The 17547-nt window shown below is 55.5% G+C and overlaps 1 protein-coding gene across 1 annotated transcript in view; it reads right to left on the reverse strand.

The window, feature by feature from the left end:
- Positions 1 to 69: 69 nt before the first annotated feature.
- ZAN (zonadhesin) overlaps positions 70 to 17547 on the reverse strand; it is a 34593-nt gene continuing 17115 nt past the window's right edge. Inside the window, 26 exon segments of the mRNA XM_069486759.1 lie at positions 70 to 175; positions 1604 to 1707; positions 2981 to 2984; positions 3025 to 3160; positions 3299 to 3437; positions 3539 to 3583; positions 3585 to 3739; positions 4181 to 4254; positions 4460 to 4657; positions 4854 to 5025; positions 5233 to 5362; positions 5836 to 6083; positions 6458 to 6602; positions 7149 to 7360; positions 10471 to 10748; positions 11204 to 11328; positions 11505 to 11669; positions 11769 to 12016; positions 12468 to 12612; positions 12825 to 13033; positions 13893 to 14069; positions 14349 to 14443; positions 14870 to 14981; positions 15262 to 15442; positions 15707 to 15954; positions 16242 to 16383. Coding sequence (XP_069342860.1) covers positions 70 to 175; positions 1604 to 1707; positions 2981 to 2984; positions 3025 to 3160; positions 3299 to 3437; positions 3539 to 3583; positions 3585 to 3739; positions 4181 to 4254; positions 4460 to 4657; positions 4854 to 5025; positions 5233 to 5362; positions 5836 to 6083; positions 6458 to 6602; positions 7149 to 7360; positions 10471 to 10748; positions 11204 to 11328; positions 11505 to 11669; positions 11769 to 12016; positions 12468 to 12612; positions 12825 to 13033; positions 13893 to 14069; positions 14349 to 14443; positions 14870 to 14981; positions 15262 to 15442; positions 15707 to 15954; positions 16242 to 16383 — 3993 coding nt within the window.

Raw genomic sequence — 17547 nt, forward strand, 5'->3', positions numbered from 1 at the left:
CCAGATCCCAGCTTGGGGCCCTCGGGGCCCAAGGAGCCTTGCACAGTGACCTTGTCCCCATTCCTACCTCTACGACCCTCTTCTGGAGTCCCCAAAGCTCCTGAGTCCTGTCCCCTCTCCCATGGTGATGTAGTGCCCATGTGTTGTTCCCTGTAGGGGTGGCAGGGACTCAGTCCTGCGGAGGAATGGGTGCGTGCAGAGGGTGCGGGCCCAGGCCCATCCCTTCCCCTGCCCACCAGACATCAGACCAGAGAAGGTGAATCAGAGAGCTGGTGAGGGGAGGATGGAGATTGGGGGGTGAGCAGTGCCAGGACTGAGAACGGAAGCAAAGGGTAAACAAAACTGGTGAGGGGAGAGGGTCTAGGCAGGTGGGCGTCAGAGGCCCCGTGATGCCCAGCTCAGGAGGCTGCCTGAGCCTTCCTGCCACACCCAGCCCCCGACTATGGGAAGGGGAAGTCCCGCTGGGCAGGGTGGCCTAGCCAGGGGCACCTCTCCCTTCCTGGGGCCCTTTCCTCCTGCAGAGGTGGCCATCTCCAAGGATGAGCCCAGAGTAACAATGCCTTTCTAGAACCCGATATCCTGCCTGCTTTGATAGCCCCAAACCCATGTCCCCTTTCCCTTGAGGCCCTACATCCTGACCTTCCCCTGCCCACTTGGCAGCCTTCTCTTTACTTAGAGCCCAAGAAAGGTGTCCCAGCCCCTCCCCCAGGCAAGAACCTGCCTGGCCCTGGGGGAGGGATGGGGTGTTTGCACCATGGCCTGAGGCTGGGGCCAGTGGGTCCGCTACTTGATAGAGGCCAGGCTGCCCCCCTCCCCTCCCCCAGCTCCCATAGTGACCCCTAGGCCATTTTAGGAAATGGACGAATGTAAGGTGGGTGCCTCCCCAGAGGGTCAGGAGCTGGGTGGCCCTTTGGAAAAAGCCACATTCCCCATCCTTAGCTGTTACCCAGCGATTCATCTCGTCACCAGAAATGTAAAACCCAGAGTCACCTTGGACTACCCCTGGCGTGGTGCTCAGAGGCCACTTCATTTCCTCTAAGAACGAGGGCTCCTGGGGCGAAGTCTTTTCTCCTGTACCAGAAGCCAGGGGTCCAGGGACGCAGCCCCCCCTTCATCCTCTTCCCTCCCGGCCCTCTGCCCTCCCCTGGTGGCAACATCCCCGGCTGAGTGGGCGCCAGTGTGGCTTCCCCTCAGGGACAGCCCCCTGTCTCCCCAGCCCTAGGCTCTGTCTCTTTCATATTTCTCCCCCAAGACCCCCTCACAGACCCAGCTTCCTCTACCATAACCATGTGGAAATCCACACCTCAAAAATAAATATTTTTATTTTAACTCCTTGTCTGAAGACAACTCAAAACTGAGTGACTGTGAAGGCGCACTCTGGGACAGGACCTGAGGAAAAAGCCGGAACACCTGCGTCGGAAGCAGACTCAGCTCTGGGCCCGCAAGGTTCCGGGCTGTGGGCTTGGTTCTCACCTGTGTCAGCTCTGGCCCCCCTGCCTCTGTTCCGGCTCCAAGTCTTCTCCCTAACAGGCGTGGGGAACAGGCGTGGGTCCCCCAGTGGCCCTGGGCTCCCCTCTCCCTTCCTCGCTGCTTCCCAGCTCACCTCCACCTCCTCCTCACTCTGTGGACGCACTCTCTGGTGGCCACCAGCACCACAAGCACCGCGGGCACCAGCATTCCCAGTAGGGCGGCCACAGAGCTGGACGCCTCTGGGTGCAGAGAAGAGAAACAGGGACGTGAGATGGGAAGGGGTGGGAACTGGGGGTGGGGGAGGACCTTTCCCCCTGCATCTCTGGCTGTACTGCTTCTCCCTCCAGGAGGCTGTCACCCCCAGGGACTCCAAGGCCTCACCGCCTTCCCCCCACCCAGCGCCGCCCCCCCCCCCAGCAACCCACAACTCCCATAAGCCTTTTTTTTTAAGGGGTGGGGGTGGTGAGGAGGGGTGTCAGTTGCCTTGTTTGTTTTTGTTGAGACAGAGACTCACTCTGCCACCCTGGGTAGAGTGAGGGCGGCACTCCTGCACTCAGGCAATCCTCCCACCTCGGCCTCCCAGTGTTCCATAAGCTTTTCTAGGGGGACGTTCATCCAGCTGGTGCCCTAGAGCCCAGGTAGCATTTTGGCCAGCACCTCTCAAAGAGCAGCCCTGGAATCACTTCCATCAGTCGCCTGGGCACTTGCCGAAAATGCAGGTTTCCGGGCCCACTCCAGACCTACCTAAACCGAATCTGCTCTCTGGGGGTGTGTCCTGGATGTACCGCACGAGCCGCCCCTCCCCCGAGGAGCTAAAGCTGGAGAACTGCTGGCCCCAGGCTCAAGGGAATGACAGTTTTGGACAGGCGAGAACAGTGAAAGGTACTGGACAGGCACAGAGGGACAACAACAGCAGGTGTGGCACATAGGTCCCAGAAGGAGGGCTGGGGTCCAGAGAAGATTCCAGAATGTACAGGTAGGAGATGGACACAAGTTCTTTGAGGACCCTTGTCCTGCTATGATCCCTATTATAATAGCATGTGTAATATAGAAATATATATGATATAATATATAGCATGTTAATCATATATTACACATTATATCTATTAATAGATATCATATCTATAATGTATATTATAATAGATTTAAAAAAATTTTTTTAGAGACAGAGTCTCACTCTGTCACCCAGGCTGGAGTGCAGTGTCGCCATCATAGTTCACTGCAACCTCGGATGCCTGGGCTCAAGCGCTCCGCCTGCCTCAGCCTCCTGAGTAGCTGGGGCTACAGACTCGCACCACCATGCCTGGCTAATTTTTAAAATTTGTTCATAGAGGCGGGCTCTCGCTATGTTGCCCAGGCTGGTCTGGAACTCCTGGACTCAAGCAATCCTCCCACCTCCACCTCCCAAAGCACTGGGATTACAGGCGTGAGCCACTGCACCTGGCCAATATCATACTCTATGTTAATGTTATACGTATAGAATAATTCCATGGTGGTTGTCAGTGGGGACGGGGCTCTGAGGGTACAGGGCCTGGCATGAAGCTCTCACCTGACATTTCAGGGGGTGGCAAATCCCGAGGCTCTGTGCAGAGGTCTCCCCCGTAACCAAGTTCACACTGGCAGGTGAAGCTGGCTCCTTGCTCCTGACACCGTCCATCATTCTGACAGGGGTTCCGTAGACACGGGCTTTCTGCGAGGATGGGGGGGGCTTCTGAGGGAGGGACGTCAATGTGGGAGAGTCCCAGGCAGAGGACAGGGAGGGATGATCCTTGGCCCAGGGACGCCCCAGCTTGGAGGCCGCTTGGAGCCGAGCAGGGCGCAGGCTCACCTCGGAAGCAGCCCCGGGTGAGGTTCCCCAGGGTGCAGGTCTGCCCCGCGCTGCAGCTGAAGGGCTTGCACAGCAAGGTCCTGGGGCCGGCACAGGTGCAGCGCTGAGAGCAGTCCTCAGTCACAAAGCTGTCTCCCTGCTGCAAAGGGGGTAGGGCCGGGAGGAGAAGTTCTGGTGTCCAGCCCCGGCCTGGCTGTCCCTGGCACCTCTGCCCCCTGGGCCTCCCACTGCCGGCCACACCTGGTAGTAGACGCCATTGCTGGTGCAGCCACAGCGGGCCAGAGGGAGGCTCTGAGTGCCGCTGTAGACGTAGCCTGGGATGCTGGCGCAGCCCTCCACGCAAGGGCCCTCACAGTCCCCGGGGTCCGCCAGGTCGGCACAAGACGCTGGGCAGGGTGTCATACAGCTCTGATACACGGTATTGGCTGGACATGCCAAGGCTGAGGGGACAAAGTCATAGTCACAAGCTGGCTGGCACTGGGGCCACTCAGAGCTGATATAAGCGAGAGAGCCAGATGCGTAGGCTTCATCCGAGGGTCCTTGTGTCTGAGCCACTGGGGCATCTGAAGGAACTAGGTGAGCAAAGGTGGGCCATGGCGGGAAGGAGCGGGACGTGGGGACGGGGTTGGGGGCTCCCGGGTGGAACAGAGGATGTGTCAGGCTGGAGGACGTGCTAACTTGGACATGGTGAGAGTTGAGGGATGGAGGGACCAAGGCAGGAAGCCCATGGTGAGGCGAGTGTGGGGTGGGGACAGAGGTGAGCAGAGGCAGATGGCAGAGGGCTCGGGGCGAGCACGGGGAGGGGCAGCGCCTCACCACAGCGGGTGTGGTCCCGCCAGCCGGCCAGGGCCACGCCTGCCTCCTGGCAGAGGATGGCGTAGGCGCTGAGGACCTGGCAGCGCGGCTCTTCTTGCTCGCTGGGGTCCCCGGCAGAGCACAGATCGAGCACACAGTGCCTGGGGCGGAGGAAGGGGCAGTCGGGGCGGGCAGGAAGACCCAGCCCTGCAGGGAACCCCAAACAGAAAGCCATCAGGTGCTGTCCAGGGAGGGTCACAAGGGAATGAGGCCACAGGGAGAAAGGAGATGTGAACCCGCAGAGCACGGGGCGGGGAGTAGAGCAGGCACCTGGGCCATCCCCACAGTCCTGGGCCCATGACTCACTCCTGGAAGGGCTCTGGGGGCACGGTCTGGTGACAGGCAGCAAAGGGGCCCAGGGGGTCCACTAGCACCCTACAGGCCTGGGTGCTGTTGACGAGTGCCAGCTGCTCCGGGCTGCATGCTGCCAAATGGAAGCCCGCCGCTGCTCCTCCGCCGCCCTCCTCCTCCTCCTCCTCCTCCTCCTCCTCCTCCGGTAAGGCCCTGGAGCAGGCGAGGCCCCAGGACAGTGACATGAGGGAGGAAGAACACAGGGAAGGGTGGGCAGGTGGGACTGGGACTGCCACAGCAGGTGCCCCCACAGCAGTCAGGGGGAGAGGAAAGGACAGAATTAGAGGGTCGAGGCAGTCTCCCTGCGCTTGAGGACGGGAGGGTCATCACCCCAGCCCCAGGCTCTCACCTGGGGAAACGGAGGAGCGAGTCCCCCGTCTTCACCTCCCAGCTGTTGCCGAAGGTGTTGAGGTTGTGGCTGACAGCGCCATTGGGCAGCATCATCTCGTTCTTGCGGTCCTTGTCATAGTTCCCGCACAGGCCGCGCACGAGCCCCTGGTACGTGCTGGGCAGGGAGATCACTGCAGGAGGAAGGGAGAGCTCAGGAGTGAGACTCCCCGCGCCCACCTCTCTTCCTGCTCTCACTCCACCTCCTCCTGGACCCCCCTCTGGAGCTGGGTGCCCCATTCCCAGGCAGGGGTCCTCTTACCACCATTTGCCTAAGACGTGGTTTTCCCTCCCCCATCCCAGAAATGTCCCTTCTGCTCCCTTTCCTCTCGTTCCACAACCTGCGTTGCGCTTTCCATCGAAGCTGACGACCAGCTCAAAGTCAGTGACCAGATACAGCCGTTGGCCCCGCAGGGTGACCCACAGGCGCTCGTTGGGCCTATAGGGGATGGCCATCCTCTGGTTGTTGACCTGGAGAGGGAAGACAGGGTCACAGGGAGTGCTCGATCAGCCTGCCCTGCTGCTGTTTTTGCCTGGGCCCCTCTTTGCGGGCGTCTCCATACTGCTCCTTGCGGTCATCCAGCACAAGGAGATACCCCAGTGCGCTTCGCTGCCCCACGTGGCAGAGGCCTCCCTGGGGTCTGCTCCCTTGGCAGCCCTGGCCCCTCCCTTGCAAAAACTGGCACAGTGGGCGCCCTGGTCCTTCTTCAGCCCAGCTTGACCTTCATACTGCATGCTCTGTCCTCCTTGTCTCCTCCCCTGGTCCCCCCAGCCCCTCCCTCCCCCCATGAAGCAAGCCTGGCACTGACTTTGACTTCTACAGCCAGCCTGCCCCTGCCAGAACTTCTCGGGGAACGGGGAAGCCCTGGCTTCTCCTGCTCCTGGTGGCAGCCCATGGCCCAGCCTGCCTTCCCACACCTGCCAGGCCCTGCCCCTGCTCTCACCACAAGCTGCAGGTCAGCTTGGAGCTGGACTTTGTAGCCATAGACGGTCACAATCACTTCGTGCAGGACAACGGGGCTCCAGGGCTGGTGCATCTTGTTGCGCCCCTCCACGAGCAGGCGCTCCACCCCCTCGGGGAGCACATTGACCGTCGTGACCAGAACGTAGGTCATGTGGCCCAAGAAGCGGTAGTTGAAGCGGTCAAACGTGTGGTAATTGGGGTCCCCGAAGACTGAGCATTGCTGCGAATCTGCCGAGAAAGGCGAACACTGAGAAGGGACCATGCCCGGGTATAACAGTCCCCAGAATCCCTCCCTGACAGTGACATCTCTCCTCTTAGGCCCAGGCTCCCTGGATCTTTGAGATTCAACTTTCTCCCTCTCCTGGCCTGATTAAAAACCTTAGCGGATCTCCTGATCCAGTCCCTTTTCTGCCCTTGAGAAAGGGGGTCCAAGAGAGGAGCAGTAAGTGGCATGTGGCCACAGGGTTGACGGGAGCCAGAATGAGCCAGGCCCCCAACTCCAGCTACTCACCTTGCCTGAGCCCCTTCCTGCCCCGCCTCTCATGCCACCTCGGCCCTGGCTCCGGGCAGCCCCCTGCCCCCTCCCCAGCGGCTCCCCTTACTGTCAGGTGTGCAGATGCTGTTGCTGTGGTGGGAGCTGAGCTGGCAGTGGGACCCGGAGGGGCAGCGGAAGGCCTTGCACTGAATGGCTCCTCCTATGCAGACACATCTGTCTGTGCAGCCACTGGAGATCCAGGTCTTGCCCGGCTGCAGAAGCCACGGGAAGAGAAAGGGAGTGAAGAGGGAAGGGCCGGTTCTCCTTCCTCTCACCCTGGCAGCCTTAGCTCACTGTCTGAATGGCTTAATTGGCACTGGCCAGAGGCAGTAACAGTGTCATTTGGATCTGTGTGTCCCTGTGTCCCACCAAAAGGTACTTGTGCTTGGCATCTTAGATGTGCTGTTTGGGAGGTATTACTGGACCCATTTTACAGATAAGGAAACTGAGGTAACAGAGGTCACCCGACTCATCAGAGATACAATCAGGATTCAAACCCAGGTCAGCCTGCACCAAGGCCCTGTTCTTCCAGTTATACCATGCTGTGTCTCAGTTGTGTGGATTTCTCAGATCCAAAGCCCATATCATGCACTCCCAGCCCTGGGCTGCCTGGCGATCACTGTGCTGCTCACACCACTCTTCACACCTCAAGGCCAGCCATAGAGACATGGGTGTCCTAGACTAAAAGAGGCTAAAGAAAGGAGAAAACGCCATCCTCAAGGTGTGTTGACCCCCATCCGTTTCCCATGCCCACTCACAGGGATGAAGCCGCCCTGGGCATCCTTGCAGCCACACTGACTTCTGGACACACACTTGTCCTCATTCAGCACGTAGTCTGGCTGACAAATGCAGCCCTCTGCACAGGTAGAGGGGACTTTGACACCCTCACACAGGCCATCCAGGTCCCAGCAGGAAGGTGAGCAGGAGGGAAGGCAGTTGGTGTAGCTGCTGTGAGCAGGGCATTCCAGAGCTGCAGGGTGGAGGGGAGTGCAGGTAAGTGGAGAGGGCCAGAGGGGGCCAAGGTGGGCAGGGGCTGTAGAAACCAGGCTACATTCACCAGGTGAATGACCAGCAAGGCTTGGGGCTGTTTCTTCCTCTCCTTATTCATCCAGCAAACAATTACTGAATGTAGGCTGTGTGCTAGGCGCTGAGGAAAGACAGGAATAAGAATGGCTTCCCAAGTCAGCATGGGAGGCAGAGGTCAGCTAGCAACTGTAGCATGACCTTGATGTACACGGTCAGTAAGTGTGTGACAGCAGGTGTAATGGGGGCACAGAGCAGGGAGTATTGATTCTGCTGGGGGAGTTAGGAAAGGTCTTTAAGCAAAAGTAGTTGTGAAAAAATGGAAATGCATACCATGTTCATGGATGGGAAGAGTCAGCAACATGGAGATGTCAGTTCTTCCTCAGTTAATTTATATATTTAATATGATCTCAATCAAATATACCAACAGTGTTTTGTGTATGTGTGGTTAATAGGACAAGATGATTTCAAAATTGAGATGAAGATATAAGCAAACTAGAAAAGCCAAGAAAACTCTAAAAAAAAAAAGAACAGTGAATAGTGAATGTCTCTACCAAGTTAAAACCCATTTTATAAATTCTCACTGATCATGACATTGTGTTACTGGTACATGTAGATACACACGGACCAATGGAACAGAAGAAAAAGCCCGGATATGGATCCAAATATATATGGGAATTTAGTATATGATAAATTGTGGCATCTCAGTCATTTAATAATGCTGGAACATCTGGCCAGCCTTCTGGAGAAAAATAAAAACAAAATTGATTCATAGCTCATTCTGCACACCAGGATAAATCTTCATGGGTCAAAAATGTAAATATAAAAAAATGAAACCATAAAAATTCTAGAGCATAGCATGGGCAAATTCTTTTTTTTTAGCTTCTGTGGGAACAGCATTTGTAAGTATGGCTCAAGATGCCATAAAGCCATAAAACAAAGATTAATATATTATTCAACCCCATAAAAATATTGTTTTTCCTGCATGGAAAAAAAAAAGACAAAAGATGGGGGGGAAAAAAAAGAACTGGAAAAATTTGTGTAACTCAGAACATGACTAAAGGGCTATTTTCCATAACAGATAAAGGACTCCCATGAACTAGTTCAATAAAGACCAACAAGCCAGTGGAAAAATGGCAAATGGATATGAGCAGATAGTTCACAGAAAGGGAAATGCGAATGGCTCCTAAACATATGAAAGAACTTACAACTTCACTCATAATATTAAGAAAAATGCAGATGAAGACTCTCGTTATTTTTTACTTTGCAGATTGGCAAAAATCCAAAAGCTTGATGGTGCATGGTGTTGGCAGGGCTAAGGGACAACAAGCACTCTCATACTCTCATAAGTTTCTGGTAGGAATGTAAATTCTTCAACCCCTCTGGAAGGCCATTTGGCAACATCTTTCAAAAGCACAAAAGCACACAGTACTTGGCCCAACAATTTCACCTCTAGGAATTTATCTCACACATATAAAAAATCATATGTGCACAAGGTTATTCTCTGCAGCACCATTTGCAATAGCAAAAGGTTGTAAACAACCGTAAAGTCCATCAAAAGGAGTGTAGTAACTAGTTAAATAAATGATAAATGATGGTATAATAATGGAATATTATGCAGCTGTAAAACAGAAAGAAGCAGCTCTTTATATATTGGCTATGGAAAGATCTCCAAGCTAGATTGTCAATAGAGTGCAAAATGCTATGTCTAATGAGCTACAGTTTGTAAGAAAAAAGGAGAAAATAAGGAATATAAATTTGACTTTGTTTTCATATGCATAAATAAATGGGCTTTGGGAAAAATACTGAGATGTGAACTGGGCCCATGGGGTCGAGGTAGGAAGGAGATTTTTTACTGGGTATCCCTTTTTTTTTTTTTTTTTTTTGAGACCGAGTCTCACTCTGTTGCTCAGGCTAGAGTGTCGTGATGTCAGCCTAGCTCACAGCAACCTCAAACTCCTGGGCTCAAGCAATCCTACTGCCTCAGCCTCCCGAGTAGCTGGGACTACAGGCATGCGTCACCATGCCCAGCTAATTTTTTCTATATATATTTTTAGTTGTCCATATAATTTCTTTCTATTTTTAGTAGAGATGGGGTCTCACTCTTGCTCAGGCTGGTCTCGAACTACTGAGCTCAAACAATCCGCCCGCCTCGGCCTCCCAGAGTGCTAGGATTACAGGCGTGAGCCACTGCACCCAGCCCTGGGTTTCTTTTAATACTTCAAAAGTTTGTGAACCCACATGAGTGTATAACACACTAAAAATGTTAATGAGGCCAAGCGTGGTGCCTCATGCCTGCAGTCCCAGCACTTTGGGAGGTCAAGGCAGGAGGATCGCTTGAGGCCAGGAGCTCAAAACCAGCCTAGGCAACATAGCGAGACCCCATATCTAAAAAAAAACAAAAATACAATAAATAAATAACTTTAATGAATTCCTGTTTTAAATTTCAAAGGGTTCTGGAATTAGATAGTAGCCATGGTTGTATAACTTTGAAAAGATACTAAAAGCCACTTTTAAAGGGGTGACTGTTATGCTATGTGAATAATCTCAATTAAAAAAAAATTTTTTTTAAAGGAAAGCCCTACAGAAGGATGCCCAGTTGTCTGCCAGGAGGGGAGAAGAAATGAACTTTCCAGCCACAGGGAGCAGCGTGAACAAAGAAAGGCAGGGAGGTGTGTGAAAACACAAGGCCTGTGAGGGGAGTGGGCTTGTTTGGTGCCGGTGAGAGAGGAGGGGCTGGGCCAGAGGAGCCAGGACAGCCCACAGGTCTGGGACATCACGGCAAGGAGCTTGGACTTAATCTCGCAGGGCACAGCCGTGCAGCGGAGTAACCCAACCACCTCTCCTTTGGAAAAGTGGCGGTGGCAAAGGGGCCCGCGAGAAGTAGCTGGGGCTGTCCTGCTGGAAGGAGCGCTGGCTAAGAGGTTATTGTAAACAGACCTCGCCAGAGACAAGGAGGGCAGAAATAGGTCAGAAACAACCAGAAAGGAGAATGAGGGGGCTTTAAGGGAAACAGAGAGACACAGGGTTTGGGAGCCGTTTGGGGGTGACACTCACGGCAGAAGCTGCTGTTTCTCCAGATTGGGGCCTTGAGCCCCTGGCTCTGGCAGGCGGACTCAAAGGCTTGCAGAGCCTCACAGAGGGCATGCTTTAGGCCTCCAAACTCACAGAGGGTGTTGGCACAGCCCGCCAGGAGGGGCTTGAGGACCACGTGGGAGGCACACTGGGCCCAGGCCGGAGCCTTGAGGGTTGCCTCGCATTTTTCCCGGGCTCTGTGGAGGTCGGCCGCTCTGCAGTTCCCACTCGGGTTCTCCTGCTCGTTATCTCCTTTGCAACTGGGAAGGAAAAAGAAAGGGACCAGCATAGGGACGGCCACCACCCCACCTAGGACGACGCTTGGTGTTTCTGGATGACCCTGAGAGCTCTCAGGTCTCCCTACCCCCGCTGTCTTCCTGGTCTGACCTCCTGGATGACCCTGAGAGCTCTCAGGTCTCCCTACCCCCGCTGTCTTCCTGGTCTGACCTCCGGCCAAGCTTCCACGCAGCCTCATCTCCCCCCAGGTTTCTAAGCAAAGAAAGGAAGACTCACATTTCCCCAAATAGGTTCCAGTAGCCCTGAGGCCCAAATTTCACACTCCCCCTCCCCACCCCCACCAATGCCCAGGAGCCACGCCCTCTCGAATCACACATGCAAAGGAACATTCTGGGCTCCCTATCCCAGGTTGGCCCTACCATCTAGCTTCCCAGCTCCTGCTGCTATGAAAGGTGGAGGATCTTAAGGGGACAATTACTCTGGGTCGATGTCCTGATCTTTCCAACTCTCCACAAACTCTTGGTCGTTCGAGGCCAGTTCGTCACTGGGCATCATCAGCTCATCCTCTTCCTCACCATTGAAGTTCCCACACACACCACAGACCTAGGTGGGCGGGAGGAGGTTTCAGTCCTGGGGAGCTCCTTGTCCACTAAATAGAAAGGTGCTCTCCGCTGTGCTCCCCTCTGGGGACTGGCCTCTTTGGCCTGGTGGGATGTGACTGCTGCCGCCCTGTCCCCGAGGCTGCCTCCCCCGAGAACAGAGCCAGGTGTTTTCCTCGCCTTTCCATGATAGGCTTCAGGGATTGCGATCTCTAAGAGACGATGGCCATCAAACATGACTCGTGCTCCGATCTTAATGTCGACAACGGTGTGGATGCCGTGGGAAGTGATGCTGACCCCTGGGATCTGAGAGCTCTCAGGAAGGGTGACCTGTTTGCCATTGATCTGAAGAGGAGGGTGGAGCCTTTGAGTAAGAGGCGGACCAAAGTCCTCTCCCTAGAGCTCCTTCCTCCATCCCAGTGCCTGTCACCCGGCCCAGCTCACCAGCACATGGTGGTTCTTTTGCAGGGTGATCTGGGAATTGTAGATGTCAATGTAGACCTGGTGAAGCTGGAAAGCCTCCAGTCTGTCTACCAGCTTCTTGTTCTTGGCACTGATCTTGAAGAAGGGCACGTTCATCTTGGGGTGGCACACTTTCATCAGGACATGCATGCAGGTGCCCAGGATAGAGTGTTTACTGCCATCGAAGCTCACGTACTGGGCTTCCCCTGAGACCTGGCACACTCCCATGCCTGGAAGGAGAGAGAAGTGACTAAGGGATCCCCCTGTCTCTGGCGAGAACAGGGTCCCTTGGGAGGTGGTCCTGCACTAACCCTGCCTTCCAGAAAAAAGGATCCGGGAAAGGCCAGAGAGCCCCGAGAGGGAAGGAAGACAATGTTCAAGAAAAGAATCAAGGCCCAAGGGCCAGAGTGGCATGAGGCTTGGGGCTGGAAGGGGCGTGATTCTGCCAGGGAGGGATTTATAATATCCCATCTAAGTTCATGGCCACTACCAGAGAGGGATGGGTGAACCCCAAGTGCGTTTCCTGGCAGTGAGAGGTCATCATTCCCGCCTGAAGCTCTCAGGGGCAGCAGGGCTGTGAACCTGACCCTGAGTGCTATGGTGTCAGGGAGAGTGCAGGGGAGTGGAGAGAGCTGTCCTCCGTGGCGGTGGGTTCCCCACCCAGCGCTGTGGGCCTCCTACCTGAGTCCCGGCAGCGGAGCACCCCATCCAGGGGCCAGCACATCTGGTTGGGTTTGCAGGCGGTTTGGAGGCAGGTGATATTGTTGTGGATGGAGCAGGTGCAGAGCCTGGAGCAGCTGCTCTCCGTGTACCAGCTCTCCCCAACCTGCAGGCCGGGCCATCAGCAGAGCCAACAGAGACTTGGAGGCTGGAGGTGGACTGAGACCCCCAGCCCCTGCCCGCCCCTGGCACACTGAGCTGCTTGATGGCCTTTCTCTGGAGCCTTCTTCCTCGCCCCCAGCCTGGGCTGGCCCCTCCCCTGGCACTGGGCTTGTGCAGCTGGGAAGGGCAGGGCCCCCCTGCTATCTGGCCTCTCACCAGGTGGTAGGAGCCCCTCCAGTCGACGCAGCCACACTGGCTGAAGGGCACGCAGGAGGTTCCACTCAGGACGTGGCCTTTCTGGCATTCACAGCCCTCGGCACAGGGTAGCGAGGCTGGGCAGTCCCTCGGGGCAACCAGGCTGAGGCAGGTGGCTGGGCAGGGTCTGGCACAGGGGCTGTAGCTGCTGCCGGGTGGGCACCTCAGAGCTAAGAAAAACCAGAACATCAGGAAGAGCCGAGTGGCCTTTCCAGCTCCCTGATCTTGGGGCATTGAAAGTTCCTGCTAATATCCTTGGGCGGATGAACAGATAAACACCCCGTGGTCTGTCCATACAATGGACCATTATTCAGCCTTAAAAAGGAAGGACATTCTGACACACGCTACAACACGGATGAGCCTTGAGGCCACCATGCTGGGTGAAATAAGCCAGACACAAAGCACAAATACCGTACAATTTCGCTTATATGAGGTCCTCAGAGGAGTCAAATCCAAAGCGACAGAAAGTAGAACGGAGGTTGCCAGGGACTGGGGGGAGGGGGCGGTGGAGGTTTTTGGTTAACAGGGACAGAGTTTCAGAGTTTCAGCGGTGGAAGAAAAAGTTCTGGAGGAAAGTTTCTGAAGAAAAAGCACTGTGAATGTGCTTCGCGCCACTGAACTGTACGCTTAAAAATGGTTAAGATGGTAAATTTTATGTTTCCCATATTTTACCACAATGTTTTAAAAAAAGAGTTCCTGGGCAAGAGAGGGAAGAAGGGAAGAGAGCCAGCCCAGGTACAAGGAGAAGGCGACAGTAACCAAATAAAGGCAGAACGTTCTGGCGAGAGGAGGTCAGATGGAGGCTGCCCTGGTGCAGGGAGACCCTGGGAGGATGGGGGAGGGCGTGGAGAGAGGCTGGAGCAGAGAAGGAATGAAGGGAGGGAGGAAGGAAGGGAGGGAGGGAGGGAGGAGGGCCAGGCTGCACAGGGAGAGCAGAGGAGCGGAATTTAGGGGAAGAAAGGGAGGGCAGGTTCTGGAGGATTCCCCCTGGGCCGGGGCCATGGGAACGGGGGTCAGCAGGTCACTCACGGCAGAAGGTGCTGTTCCGCCAGACAGGGGCCTGGCCGGCCTGGGCGCACAGGGATGCATAGGCCTGCAGGGAGTGGCACAGGGCCGTGGTGTCGCCCTTGGTCCCACACTGGCCATGCACGCAGCTGGCGAAGCTGGCCTGCGGGGGCACCACCTGGTGGCACTGAGAGAAGGGTCCTGCAGGGCGAGACAAGGCAGGGTGACGAAGCGAGTGAGCAGGAAGGGACAGGAACACATGGCTTCTCTGGGGATAACTCCACAGCCACTGCAATCAGAACCCGGATTTGTGGAGAACCCACTGCCTGAGACACACAAAAGGACCACTCGGTCGCAGCCCCCAGGAAGGTGCCCACTGGCGAGCCCTGAGTTCCCATGACCTTCCTCTTGAGTTCACATCTGTCTCTGGCCTGGCTCCTTCTCCCGCCCTGACCACGCCCTGCAGGGGACGTGTCTTACCCTGAGGGTTCATTAAGATGGCACAGTCCTCATACCAGGTGTCTGGTATTTTGCTCTCTTGGCAGCCAGAGGGCCTGTCCCCCATGAGCAAGCAGCTGAAGGAGGAGAGAAGGGGAGGATGGAAACTGAGGGCCAGAGGAAGCTCCCCCCAAACTGAAGCAAAAGTGGAAGAGGAAAACAGGGAGGGACACAGGAGAAGAGCACAAAATGGTGCCCTCGAGTAGGAAGGGCAGGAGAAGCAGCAGGAAGGAAAAGGCTAGCTCTCAGGGGGGACTTCCCAAGTGGGCTCTCCAAAGAGATCACTAAGCACAAGAGAAATCAGCAGGTTTGGGTGTGGAAGTTGGAACCACTTTTCACCAACTCCAATTTCAGAGGGAATAAAGGGGTGATATTGGCTGATTTCCTGCCAGTAGGGAGTTCAGCACCGGGGCAGTGGGAACACATGGGGACACCTCCAGCTGCCCCTAAGGCTTTTCCTTAGGCCCAGCCCCTCCTGCCTGGCTCCCCCTACCCCAGCTCACCCAGGTTCAGAGAAGTCAGACAGCTTCCAGGAGGCCCCCAGCTGGATGGAGTTTTCTGCGGGTTTTCTGTCTGGGCGCAGGTTGTCGTCCAAGCTGTTGTTGTTGTAGTTCCCTGGAGCAGGGAGCAGCTAATAGAAGACCTGCCAGAAGCCAGCCCCAAGGCCACCATCTCCCTGACCAGAAAAGGCACCCTCACTCCTCACTCAACATGTCAAGGTCAACACTTTCTCTTCTCCTGCCAACTTTCCTTAACTCCTATCCTCCTGCCCAGTGTCCTCAACATTATCAGTTGACCAGCACTTAGGATGTCCAATAGAGATATGGGGGAGAGTGGGACTGGCCACGGGCCTGCCCATTGTCCCAGCTTCCCCGAAGGGGCCCGGGGAACTCACCACACAGCCCACAGAGCTGGCCTGCGTAGGACGAGGGCACTGTCACTTCCACCAAGTGGACCCCGTCATAGCGAACCTGGAGCCCAAAGTTTGTGTAGAGGACGATAAAGGAGCCACTGAGCCTCAGGGTCACCCGGCCTTTCAAGAGCCACACGGGTAGGGCCACCCGATGGCCGTTCAGCTGCAGAGGTGGGGAGGACATAGAAGGGGGAGTCAGGAAGGAACATGGGACAAATACACAACAGGGGCAGAAACCTGGGAGCAGGGGGTGGGGGACAGGTGTTTCCCAGAGGGGGGAGGGAGTCCAAAGGAGGTGGGGCTGGGGGTGCTGCAGGGCCCCCCCAGGGGCCCTAAGAAGCTAGACAGGCAACACAGGGACAAGGAGCAGTAGAGGAGAGAGGCTGAGCAGGCTCGGGGAGGGGTCTGGATGGGGGCAGGCACGCACCATGACCTTGTAGCCTCTGAGCAGCGAGATTTGGAGGCCAAAGACCTGCACGTGGACAGCTTTCACGAAGGAGGCCTCCAGGATCCCCCCGCGGTTCTCGTTGCTGGTGCTCACAACAAAATGGTTCTCCTGGGGCCTGGACCAGCAAGGCTGGGTCAGGACGTAGGTGCAGGTGCCCATGAAGTGGTGCAGGGCTCCATCAAACGTCAGGTAGTGGGGGTCACCAGAGACAGCGCAGGTGGCAGCCCCTGGGGAGGGGAGGATGGCGTTCAGAGCCTCACTGCCCATGGTCCGGAAACCCTGACCCAGGACTGCCACCTTGGCGAGTCAATGTAGGGATGGGATGGTCCCCACGGCCCATCCATGCCAAGGAGGAAGTGTCCCCTCCCCACCTCCACTCTCTGAGTCCTTGAAGATGCTGTCCCTGCTCCAGGCAACTGCTTCCCAGCCCCTGCTTGAGCCCAGCTCTCTGGGGAGGCTGCTTTGGGCAGGGCCATCCCCTTGCTTGAGGTCACCTGGGCAGCCCCTGGCTCACCTTGGGCATGGCAGCCATAGACGCCGTCCTGATGGCCACAGGTCTCCTGGGCCTTACACATCCAGGGGTAGCAGCGAATTCTGTTGTTGCCTTCACAGACACAGAGCTCCATGCAGCCTGGCTTGTACCACTTCTCCCCAACCTGGGGGAAGGGAGACAGGAAGGGAGGGAAGCCGTGTTTCCCAGGTTCTGACACCAGAGCCCACAGAGCTGTTCAGAGAGCACCCTGTATTCCCAAAGCTCCACAGTCAGCCGCAAAACCCCGGCATTCAGTCGCCGATTCAGTCACTTTAACAGGAGTTTGTCCACTACTTCAGCAGGTATTTTATTATCTGTCTATATTGTGCTAGGCATCAGGGACTCATGAGTGCACTCCATGGACACTGTCCCCGTGTTTACGGCACTCACATCCAGTGGGGGGCAACAAACACGTGTACTAGTAAATGACGTGCTCCAATACCACGTGCACCCAAATCCAGCCATCAGGCACCCACCAAGGACACAGACAATAAACACTTCCTGCAAGAGTTTCAAAGAGGCTTTCTGACTTTGCTTATCACGGGGGCTTCAGGGAGGAGGGAGCATTTCAACAGGTCTCAAAGGAGGTGAAGGATGTGTAAAAGAAAATAAAAAATCTCACCACCACCTTCCCCCAACTCCCCATACAAAACGCAAGATAAAGGCCTCAGGCCCCTGGGAAGGGCTGGCCCCACAGGTCATTCATGAAGGAAATTCCTCGCTGGCATCCCATAACAAGGACATGCAAACTGTGACTTTAGGTCTGCAGGCCAAGTCTAGCTCCTACAGCTAAAGTCTGTTGGATTCCTGCTAACAACGGATTACAAGTTTACCTGCCCAGGTGCAAAGACAAGCCAGGATCCGGCACTCTTCCACCTAAGCAGGGACATCTGCATAACTGACCCTTCCCTCCCTCCCTTTTTCTCTTCTTATGTAAAATGTAGATTTTCCCGGATCTCACAAGCATATAACCATTTTGTCTCACTACCCCACCCCCTGCTTTTCTTCTTCCTTTTTTCTATGTCCTACTCCCCTTACATCCTGCAAATTCCAAATTCCCCTTCGGAAAACAGGCACAGATTTGCCTGTGGTTTGTGTTTTTCCCGGGCACGGCGTGTCCTCAGCTTTGGCTTAATAAACCTCTGTTGATTGAGATCTCTGCCTCAGTCACTTATCTGGGTGGACAGATTCCAATGGGCAGAGGTGGCTGGGCGGCAGAGCAGGGGGACAGAAGGGGCTGGCCCAGAGGTAGCATGGCGGGGAGGAGAGCACGGGCCCGGATAAAGAG

This window comes from Eulemur rufifrons, chromosome 14, assembly GCF_041146395.1.
Source record: "Eulemur rufifrons isolate Redbay chromosome 14, OSU_ERuf_1, whole genome shotgun sequence".
NCBI classification, from domain to species: Eukaryota; Metazoa; Chordata; class Mammalia; order Primates; family Lemuridae; genus Eulemur; species Eulemur rufifrons.